This window comes from Stegastes partitus, unplaced genomic scaffold (assembly GCF_000690725.1).
Source record: "Stegastes partitus isolate 25-593 unplaced genomic scaffold, Stegastes_partitus-1.0.2 Scaffold633, whole genome shotgun sequence".
Lineage (NCBI taxonomy): Eukaryota > Metazoa > Chordata > Actinopteri > Pomacentridae > Stegastes > Stegastes partitus.
Window position 1 is genome coordinate 295,334 of NW_007578364.1, and position 11,307 is coordinate 306,640.

General features: G+C 40.5%; 2 protein-coding genes across 3 annotated transcripts in view; one reads left to right on the forward strand and one right to left on the reverse strand.

The window, feature by feature from the left end:
- The window catches only part of LOC103363111 (gliomedin-like), an 11,986-nt gene extending 6,143 nt beyond the window's left edge, over positions 1-5,843 (reverse strand). The window contains exons 1-13 of one of the 2 annotated variants that reach the window (XM_008289726.1): positions 5,267-5,843; positions 4,317-4,368; positions 4,196-4,213; positions 4,042-4,113; positions 3,111-3,200; positions 1,789-1,878; positions 1,615-1,707; positions 1,415-1,483; positions 1,115-1,207; positions 946-1,035; positions 541-630; positions 373-459; positions 224-289 (exon numbers count right to left, since the gene is read on the reverse strand). In XM_008289726.1, coding sequence (XP_008287948.1) covers positions 224-289; positions 373-459; positions 541-630; positions 946-1,035; positions 1,115-1,207; positions 1,415-1,483; positions 1,615-1,707; positions 1,789-1,878; positions 3,111-3,200; positions 4,042-4,113; positions 4,196-4,213; positions 4,317-4,368; positions 5,267-5,590 — 1,234 coding nt within the window. In that variant the 5' untranslated portion in view covers positions 5,591-5,843. The remainder of the gene's footprint in view (positions 1-223; positions 290-372; positions 460-540; positions 631-945; positions 1,036-1,114; positions 1,208-1,414; positions 1,484-1,614; positions 1,708-1,788; positions 1,879-3,110; positions 3,201-4,041; positions 4,114-4,195; positions 4,214-4,316; positions 4,369-5,266) is intronic. The other variant, XM_008289727.1, reaches the window with a different exon arrangement.
- A 2,157-nt stretch (positions 5,844-8,000) lies between these two features.
- Positions 8,001-10,589, forward strand: LOC103363112 (aromatase-like). The gene is made up of 9 exons (XM_008289728.1): positions 8,001-8,139; positions 8,604-8,754; positions 8,837-8,991; positions 9,082-9,258; positions 9,365-9,479; positions 9,566-9,680; positions 9,761-9,923; positions 10,000-10,241; positions 10,338-10,589. Exons 1-9 carry the CDS (start codon positions 8,001-8,003, stop codon positions 10,587-10,589), a joined length of 1,509 nt encoding a protein of 502 aa, XP_008287950.1.
- The last annotated feature ends 718 nt before the right edge of the window (positions 10,590-11,307 follow it).

Consider the following 11,307-nt stretch of genomic DNA (forward strand, 5'->3'; position numbering starts at 1 on the left):
CAAAGTAATAACCATTAAAACTTAACAAGTAAACAACACACTGCCTGATTTGAACAGCAGCCTGTGCATCACTGTGGACACTTATTGTGTTTGCTGCTGCTACCATAAGCATTGAAGTAATTATATCTTAGTGTATTTAAATTGAAGCTTTGAATGGAGAAAAATCCAAATCAGCCTTTTAAAGATCAGAACAAATCTAAACATCTACATGAAGCCGTTTTACCTCTCTTCATGGGTGTGTCAGTGACAGTTCTGGAGGTGTCTCTGGTTTGTTCTGCATCAATTAGAGCTGTAGAGTCAAATAATAAGTCAGATGTTATATAATACAGGAAACAAAAAGAAGATATTTTAAGTCACAGCTAGATTTCCTACCTGGTATTAATTTTTCTGATCCTCCTGTAGCATTTTTAGTGACTGTATCTTTCAAGTTGTCTTGGCTGCCATCTTTATGAAATGTCACTGAAAAGAAGAAAGTGTTAGATTTTTTTTTTCTTTCACACAGTTAAAGTTTGGTTTGTCTCTACAGTATTGCTGGTTTACCAGGTTCCATGTTTATGTCCAGATGTTCCTCAGAGTCACTGTGAGCATCTCTGGTGTTTTCAGCTGGATGCGATGTTGGTGAAGAGAAAGCTGGAACACACATTAAACATTATTAAGACAAAAGAAAACATGAAGGCATAACTCACAGACAGCATAGAAAGATTCTAAATCATCTTTATCTTACATCAGTCATCATTGTGTACAAGTGTCATTTGAATTTGATTTCAATTCACAAGTATTTGCACACTTCTCTCTGGTAGTTCAGTAGAGTTGTTTTACTGGAGTAAATGTGAAGAGTCACATTGTCTTGTTCATAAAAATGTTTATTTTTAAGACATACAGAACAAGTAGTCTACATATATTTTATCACATTTGTTATTCTGTAACTGTAACGGTGCTGCTTACCGGATTCGAAATATGAGAATATAAGTTTCCTAAAGCCAGAAATGTCTAGAACATGTCTGACATCATGAGCTGGATCTGGTGTTTGTAAAACTGTGGGATGAAAAGTGAAAATCAGTAAGAGGAGCAAATTATGAAGTTAAAATCAAATCAAATGTTTTCCAGTATTAACCTGTTAATATCTGAACTGGTGTCTCTGTGATATTTCCGGCACTGGTTTCAACAGAAGAGCTGCGTCTGTGGTCTGGATGAGGTGAAAGCAACTCTGTGGAAAATAAAACGCAGTAACCGTGAATGTTGTGCATCCAACCAGGCAGCGTATGTTCATACAGGACATAGTCACAGCTAATAAGACATACTGTATGAAGGTTTCATATTTAAGAATATATTAAAATTAACATTCACAATGCTTCTACAGCAGCTGTCTAGATCGTGTCCAGAAGCTGAACATACAGGACACATTGTTTCTTACCCTTTTTCACAGCACTGACATTTCCACCGTCACTGAAGGCATCACTGTTGCTGCTAAAGTCTGCAGTAACTAAGATTGTAGAATAAAATATCACAAACGTTAACACTGTTATTGTGCAGTCCTTTTAGTTATCATACAAGATACATGTGTGTCATAGGGTGACTTTGATCACATTTACTTAAAGTTAGAGTTTTCCTCACCTGATGATAGTTTAAATGGGGCCTCTGTGACATTTGTCCTGTTGGTATCCTTCAGGGAGTCGTGGCTGCGGTTTGGATGAGCAGATTCTGACCCTTGAAAATAAAAAGTTTGGTATGATTTTTTAAATATAAAATGTCTAACAAGTGTTTCTGTCACTCACAGCGGTTACTAACCAGATCCCAGGTTTGTGTCCACAAGTTTCTCAGAATCAGTCACATTAAAAACACCTCTGGCACCATCAGTTGGACGTGGAGCTGAGGATTCTGTTAGAGGAAAAACATGCATGTGCAGACTTAAATTACCATTTCAACAGCAATTAAAAGGAGCAAAACTGCAAGTCACAAACACAAAATCATCATAACCATCTGCTATGTTGATTGTAGTTGGTTACTTGGCAAACTGCTGATGTTTTGTGTGTTGATTTCAGTGAAGGAAATTGAGAAAGAAGAGAAATGGAAGGGACAGTTCTGGTATTTCTTTGTAAGACTTTAGCTACAGATCCTAACAGTAAGAGATGTCGACATGCATAGGAAATATAACAGGTCTGAAAATAATGATCAGCTACAAAATGAAAACAGCCTAAACATCATTCTGAAAGACTGTTGCCTCTATAGACTTTAGCAGCACTTTAGGGTTTTCTTCTACATGAAGCACAGCATATGTGATCAGCTACTGGGGTCATGCCTTCAGTATTTTTGGGGGGGATTTTTTCCCAGGCAGAGTTACCCTGCTGTTCTCAATATTTTAAAATCTGTCTTTTTGGGCTAATGAATAAAGGATTCATGTTTTCCTTAACAGAATTTTAATCCCGGCAATGTGGAGACAATGTGAGTGAATTTAATTTAACAAACAGAATGTAAACAAATCCAGATAATTAAACTGTTTAAATAAAAACCAGAATAAAAATCATTAGACTCCATTAATGTTGCCTAGTCATTTTTTTCAGGGGGAGCATGACTAAAGACCTTGGTATTTTTTAAAATCCTGACTATTACATTAGTTGTGAAGGATTCTCATAGTAACAAAGTGAATCCAGACGAAGGTGGAAACAATATCCTGCAGTTCCCCATATTCTGGTGAAACAAGTAAGCAGAGCAAGTTGCAATATTGACCATAAGGACAGACGGTGTCAAGTCAAGTCGCCACTATTTATACAGCTCAGTTAAAACAACAGCTGTTGAGCCAAATGGCTTTCCTACAGAGAATAAGATTTGCTGCTTTACTTTACAATTTGCAGTTTAAATATTTAGTTATGACCCCAAATTATTCTTTATGATGTAAATTTAAGACCTTACAATAGTATGCTAAAAGCTACACAATAAACGACATGAATACAAAGTGACGACAGCTGCTATTCTACACACAGGATAAAGCTTTTCAACTCTTTTTTTAAAGCCATCAACACATTATTAAGATGTCAGAAGATCACTTAATAGATTTTTATTTTACAATGTGGTGTCACTTCTCCAACTGTTTGCTGTAGCAACGTTCCTACCCATCAACTTGTTTTGACGAGTGCGTTCTCGGTTGTTCTTGTTTCTCCCTTCATTGGAATTACAGGCGGGACAGGGTGGACCAGGAGGACCTTCAAACATACAGATAAATAGAAATCAGACACGTAAAACCGACCTAATGCACAGGACTGACACAGGGTCTTTACAATGACAACAAAAGAAGAACAGGGACGTCCCAATGTGAGCTACTCTCTAGATTCTTGGTATTATATGAAGGAATGAAACTTTAAATGTTCACTGTTTTTCTTATTTAAATACAGTGAAAGCTTCAGCAGTAAACAAATTAATGAATGTCCCAAAAATAACAGTCTTTGTTTTCATTCTTGGCTCCTCATTAGCAGTGGGACTGAACAAAACAAGCAGAAAATTTATGAGCAGTTCTTGTTTTGAGCTGGAGGATGCCTCATTGTACACCGACAGGTTATCATTAGTTCAAAACACCAAAACAAAAAAGGGGAAGCAACGAAACCACGGTGAATAATGGGGATGGTAATTGCAGGACTCTGAACCTGTAAAAACAAGATCAAACGTGAAAAACTATTCTCTGAAATGCAAAACGAAACTCATGTGAGACCAGTTTCTGCAATGACTCAGTTAATGAGTTAAAGACAAATGCTTTGTACACAAAGCGGTTTCCTGGTTCCAAACAACTGAAAATAGCGTGTAATCCAGGTGGATCAGTGCAGCAAACATTTATACCACATAACGGTAAACAGCTATAGAAAAAGTCTCCTGCAGACAGTGAGTGGGATGCTCATGTTATGCAACCATGGCTGAACAATGGAGGACTGTTTGAAACATGGGAGCGACTTCTGTTCCTGCCTTTATGTGTCGGTTCTGGTTCACTCCTCTGCACAGGGCAACTCTACGAGGATGGGTCACTAGATCAGTGAGCCATTAGAGATCTCTCACCTCTTCTTCCTCGTTTCCCCTCTGGCCCCGGTGCGCCCTTTGGTCCCGGTGAACCAGGTCTACCAGGCAAACCTGATGCACAAAATCACTCAGTTATGTAGTAAAAGAATAACTTTAAGTAACTGATGCAGCAACTGAAATGGTAGTTTATTACCTTGGGGTCCAGGTGGGCCTGGAAAAATACAACAAATGGTGTTTTAAACAAACTGCATACAGGTGTAGCACCACAAAAAAAAACTACAGAGCTGGTAGTAGAGAATATTTATGACATGCACCTGTTAAACAAACCCCTTTGGAGCTGTTACACAGATCTGTGAAGGTTTTGACCTGAAATAAAAAGAAAAACAGAAAGACAAAGGAAAGTCAGCACAAGTGCAAGTAATACGAACATTGGCAAACTTAAGAAAGCTGTCTTGAACAACTCAGAGGAAGCTGTCTAAAGTTACACACTCATTTTGAAACTGTCCCATTTTGACAGCTGTAGCAGAGTTTGCTCTCACTATCAGGAGAGAAGATTACATTCATTTCAGTTTGGTTCCTTTATTTGTGCTGAACCAGACAAGTCAAATTGTCGGTGAGTCGATTGACAGCTGTCTTTGCAAGCAAAATTCTCTTGTTCCAGCTTCTTAAATGTGTGTGTGTGCTGGTTTTCTCAGTCCTTTAAGACAGTAATTTCACTAACTTCAGGTTTGATTGGAGAAAACATGTCATTTGAACACATCGCTTTCTTCTCTGTAAACTTGCTTTGGGCATTTTCTCACTGTTTTCTGCTATTCCATAAATTAAATACTTAATCAGCCGCCATAAACTGAAGATAATGAAGATAAGTTACAGCCCCTACTCCCCCTTGAACAGTAGCAACCTCTGAAGAAGTGCCAGTTCCTAGAAGATGTGAGCACAGTGGAGGGAGGAGCAGGCAACAGTCACACTCGGCTGCTTCCAAGTATTTATCCAGGAAACGCTCGAAAACAGACTGGTCTTAATCGCTGCAACAGACTCTTGCATTCTTTGCATTACATGTGATGTGTTTGTCATCCCATAAGGGAGACGAGAGGAAATGTTTCTATTCAAGATGACAGCCAAACTGCTAATGCCTCCCCTGTTGTCTCACACAATATAGAAACAGCCATCAGAGATCCCTAAATCTGTTTTCACACTCTACAGCACACAATGAATGACATGCAGGAGTCACAATCTGACAAATTCAAGCACTTTGGTGTCTTACAGGTACCATGGAGTACGTCATAAGCATCAGCATGTCCTTCTGCTCTTGGCTTTGTGTTGGGTCTTCCTCCTGGTTCCTTCTGATGCGGTGCAGCTTCTTCAGCTCTCCGGCCTCTGCGAGGTCGGGCGGCAGGATTCCCGCCTGCAGCCTGCAGCTCTGTGACAGCTCCTGCATCTGGGACTCTAACCTGGCCAGCTCCTCTGCCAGCTCTCTCTGCCGAAGCAGCAGGAACACCAAACCTGCAGAGCTCAGGAGCAGCAGCAGCACACACATCCCCACCAGCAGCACTTTCCACACGGGAAAAACTCCACTCCTCTCTTTCATGATCGTGACTTGCTCTCTTGGTCCTCCTCTGCAAAGTGATCTGGGGATCTGAAATTCACAAGCTCATACAGCACATATCTGAACACCTGCCAACAGATGAGACGTCAGAGGGTGGCCGCGCTCGAGCTGCCGGAGAGGAATAAACATGTCAAAATCCGTCTGTAACTACAGGGGGAACCACATGATGCATTGCGCAACTGGCATCTGCGAAACAGTTAAAATCTGTGGTCTTGATTTAGAAGCAGCTAATGGACATATTTCCAGAATGACATATCCTGCAGACAGTGTAGTGCTTCTCATCATTCTGGGGCTTTTCCTCTCAATATTATCACCAGCCCTTCCTACTCAAGATTACATGGAAGTGGAATAAATAAGTCGTGAACAAGGGAAACATTGTCTGAAACCACAAAAGAGCTTTCAGAGAGCTTTCGGTAAATGGATGTGAGTGTGTGGATGGACATGTGTGGGTGTCAAAATATCCTTTTTTTTAAAAAATAAAACTGGTTTTCATGTTTATCTCAGTATGCAATTTCAAAGAGAGAATCAGTGTTTCATCACTGTTCTAAACTTGTATTAACGTTTAAGCAACAAAAAGTCCTCAACACTTCAGTTTAGTTACTTTTACAAAGAGAAAAGGGCGTTTCTTCAACCAATTTGGGATTCAAGCCTCTGAATGTGAAGCCAGTATCTTTATCCACAGCATACCAGCTATTCACAGGTAGTGAGCTTGAAGGAAAGCTCATTATAAGCACATGATCTCTGCATGAACTGTGTTTTACTTGTAAGTTTGCATGTATGATTTCTTACACTGCAGCAATACACACTGTCTTTCACATAAACAACATTTCTAAATAAACTTTAAACAACGTTTTTTTTTCATTACCTTGCATCCCTTTTTAAACTGCTGAGTAAGTCCCTGCCGTCTTTGACATGGGTCAGTCTGACCCAGCTAATTAATTTCCCCTTGAAAAGCCTCCTCGGTTGATGAATTGGGCAGTGGGGTTTCTTTCTGTGCAACAAAGCTAAACGTGAAGTAAGCTGGTCTAAAAAACCACACACACAAAAAAAGCTAGTGCAGCCAATAAGAGGCTTGCGGTTTTTGCATTTTTATGAATAATATTAAAAAATAAAACGTTTTTGTTCTGCTTGAAGCTGTTTTGTGGTTCAGATGTGCACCATTGTCTGGCCTGTTCGCTGCTTTTGCCATGTAATGGTACTTGTAACCCCAAAGTGGCAGCGTTCCTAAGCAACCAGCAAAGTGAAGGCTCAACCAAGGATTTATAAACACTTGATTCACAGTGATTTATTTTGGTGGAAGAATGTTGATCACCTTTAAAACCAGCAGAGGAAGTGCTGCGTCTCTTCAAACTGCACTCTAACGTGTCAGGAGAGGATAAGAGACGTAAGTAGCCATATTTCATCTTTTTTATTTTCAACCAAAGAAATAAAAATCAGTCAAGAACTTACTTTAAAAAAAATGCTGAAACATTTTATTAAAATAATTTTGACATTATACTCAGTTTAAAAACTGGGATATGTAGACATTTGGATGTTTTAGGACACTGTGCTTGGTGTCACATTAAGGAATAAGGAAATTTAATTATCATCCTAACTTTGTGTCCATTTGCACATTTCTATTTGGACCATTTCTGTTTTGAATGTTTATTCAAAATCATATCACATGTTGAAATGTCTTTATTTTTAGTTTTTAATCATTATTATGCACAAGTTTTCTTCAAGTATATTGGAATTAGGTGGTTCTAAACTTAAAGCAAAGTGCACTACTTTCAACTGTATCGTGATAATTACTGCTATCATTTTTAGTAAATGACCTTCAGACAATCAGTCAAGTGATTTGTGTTTTCTGATTTTGGAACCATCGATTTCCTTCTAATCCAAAAATGTTCTAAAGTTACACAATGGTATAAAAAAAATAAAATAAAATAGGAGATGCCTCCTTATGCAAACCACTGTAATAACTGTAATAACTGGCTCAATGCATGGAAAAAAAAGCTATAAATAATACTTATAAAATGCAAGAACTAAAAAGGTCAGCTCTTAGGAACTGCTGCCACAATAAAATCAGATCAGAATGATGTCTGATGCACATAAACTCTAGTGCACCTTTATCACAGTCACCTCAGTAAATCAGGTAGATCAACTTAAAGCCTAACGTGGGTGTGTTTTGGTTCTACTGTGCCTCTGTAGTACATTACATCCCAGCACTGAAGGACAGAAGGATTACAGGGGTGGAAAAGGAAGGTCTGCGCACGGCGTGAGAGGTCACCGTTTTGTTTTAACAAAAAGATGAGCTTGTGTTTTTTCCTGGCTACATGACACAGAACTTGGGTAACTAAACCCTCTCAGCAGACACAGGGAGCCCTCTCAGCTGTGTTTACCTGCCGGACACATGAAGGGGATGCTGCCGCTGGAGACGCTCACCGCGGTGGTCGATGCCCCGTCTGAGGTCACCACTTATCTGCTTCTTCTGCTGCTGTCTTTGCTGCTCTTCACCACCTGGAGACAAAAACATCACTCGCACATACCAGGTGAGAGACTTCAGCTTCTGTTGCTTCACATCGTTTTTAGAAATTGAGCCCCAAATGCAAAAATGAGGAGTAAGCAAAACAGTTTCCTTCTTTCTTAACATCATGTAAAAAATGCTTTATCATCCTCATGGGATACAGATTTTATAACACCTACATCATTATGATACTTCAGTTTTATTTCCCTGAATACATTCACTATAATTGTTTTTTTATGACTGTAAATATTGTAATGATAAAATCTTTAACACTCCTAATGGGGATATTAGAGATTTTATAAAAGGCAGGAGAAAAATAAGCATCTGCATCATAATAATAATAAAACTGATTCATTTACAAGAGGTCCTTCTTCCCTCCACATCACATGGACGTCAGAGTTTGACCTGCAAGACGCTCCAGCAAACTGAGGACAGGAAACTGAACTGAAAATGATTCAATCTTAAATGATGTCTTCTGTTCTCGATCAGGTCCTTCCTTCATGGCAGGACTTGGCCCGATTCTCTCCTACACGAGATTCATCTGGACTGGGATTGGCACAGCAAGCAACTACTACAACAACAGATATGGCAGCATTGTCCGGGTTTGGATTAACGGAGAGGAGACCATCATTCTGAGCAGGCGAGTCTTTTTTGGGGGGATAAAACTCAGTTTGTAGTAAATCTGTGACAAGATCAAGTCACAGCCCGTCTTTCTCCTGCAGGTCCTCAGCAGTCTACCATGTTTTGAAGAGCGCCCACTACACGTCCAGATTCGGGAGCAAAAAAGGGCTCGAGTGTATCGGCATGCAGGGGAGGGGCATCATTTTTAACAGTGATGTTCCTCTGTGGAGAAAAGTGAGGACATATTTTTCTAAAGGTGAGATGATCACAGAGTGTTGTGGTGTATTATTTCACGACTGAAACGCTGCATCATTAAACTACTGCACTGCTTAACACTGGTTTACAGCTCTGACGGGCCCCGGCCTCCAGAGGACTGTGGGAATCTGTGTGAGCTCCACAGCCAAACACCTGGACAGCCTGCAGGACATGACCGACCCCTCTGGACATGTGGACGCCCTCGGTCTCCTGAGAGTCATTGTGGTGGACATCTCCAACAGGCTGTTCCTCAGGGTGCCATTAAACGGTCAGCTGCATGCTTACTGTACTCACTCACACTGTAGTTTCTCACCAGTTCCTGCACTGAAGTTTTCAGCTTCTGACTGTTTTTTTTTTGTCCGTAATAACTCAAGAGAAAGACCTGCTGATGAAAATCCACAGCTACTTCGAGACCTGGCAAGCAGTTCTCATAAAGCCTGATATTTTCTTCAAGATGGGATGGCTGTACAACAAGCATAAGATGGCAGCGTAAGGCCTTCAACACATCACAGCGATTTAATGTTTGGTTTGCCAATTTTTCAGTCAAACATTTATGATTTCTTTCATGCCAACAGTCAAGAGCTGCAAGATGTGATGGAGAGTCTGCTTGAAATTAAAAGAAAGACCATTAATGAAACTGAGAAGCTGGATGATGATCTAGACTTTGCGACAGAGCTCATCTTTGCCCAAGTCAGTCTCACTGCAGAGTCACTGTCCTTATAAAACTGCATGTTTCCTGCACTCAGATGACCTTCTGTTGTGCTTCACAGAACCACGGAGAGCTTTCAGCAGATAACGTCCGGCAGTGCGTGTTGGAGATGGTGATCGCAGCCCCTGACACACTCTCCATCAGCCTCTTCTTCATGCTGATGCTGCTGAAACAGAACCCGGACGTGGAGCTGCAGATAGTGGAGGAGATGAACACTGTCCTGAGTTAGTGCAGATTCACCATGTTGTAATAATGGCCGTTTCACTCTGGCAGGCATTCTAACAAATGATTCATTTCCAGGTGAAAAAGCTGTAGAAAAGATTGATTATCAACGTCTGATAGTGCTGGAGAGCTTCATCAACGAGTCTATGAGGTTCCATCCTGTGGTTGATTTCACCATGAGGAAAGCTCTGGAAGACGACAACATCGAAGGCACCAAAATCAGGAAAGGAACCAACATCATTCTCAACATCGGTCTCATGCATAAAACTGAATTCTTCCCAAAACCCACAGAGTTCAGCCTGATGAACTTTGAAAAAACAGTGAGTCACTTGAATGCTGTTCAACGATATGTGACTCTGGAGAAAAAAAAAAAAAAACAACAACCACAACACCTCAGTTTTCTTTCTGTCTGGCAGGTGCCCAGTCGTTTCTTCCAGCCCTTCGGCTGCGGGCCTCGCTCCTGCGTGGGCAAACACATCGCCATGGTGATGATGAAGGCCATCTTGGTCACCCTGTTGTCTCGTTACACCGTGTGTCCTCGCCAAGGCTGCACCCTTGACAGCATCAGGCAGACCAACAACCTGTCCCAGCACCCTGTGGAGGACGAGCACAGCCTGGCCATGCGCTTCATCCCTCGATCAACACAACCTCAGTGCAGTCAGCTCTGAAACATGAGGGGGCTTTTTTTTACATTTTGGCTGAAAATATTTTAGTATTGCATATGTTGAAGTGAGCAACTGCTAAAATGAAGGTGTCAGACATGCTTGACTGCAGATATTCCCCAGTCAAGAAAAAAATCCTCTTGTATTATGGACTAACATAAATAGGAAATTTGTAATAACACGACATGTTTTGCTGACTTTGACACGACTAACTTTAAACAAATACGGTTGAAGGTTCAAGCTGATAGAGAGCAGAGCAAGTGCAGTTCTCTGATCTATTTCATACGATGTAGGAGCCCAAGAAGGACATTCTGCTTTGTTGTGTCTACATCAAAAAATAATAATCATGACCACAGGAATCGTAATAGAGTCATGACGTCCCTCCCCATTTGGTTTCTTCAGCATTCACATCTCGAGTCAAGTGAGTCTCGAGTTGATAAGTTATATGAGTTGGGAGGAATAAATACCTGGGACTCCCCACCTGTCAGTCAGAACTGAAGAAGCCTCTTGGATGAGAGATAAAACGTCTTCGTAAAACAAACAAAAAAAGTCCAGTTGCTTCCTGTTGAAGCTACAATGACCTGGATGACTTTGAATCTACACAGATAACAGACATGATGAAAACAGCAGACACACGCATGTCTTACGGTAGTGCCTTAGAGTAACAACAAAGCAGTTAAAAATACAATAAAATATTAGAGAAGACATTATAAAATATTGTACA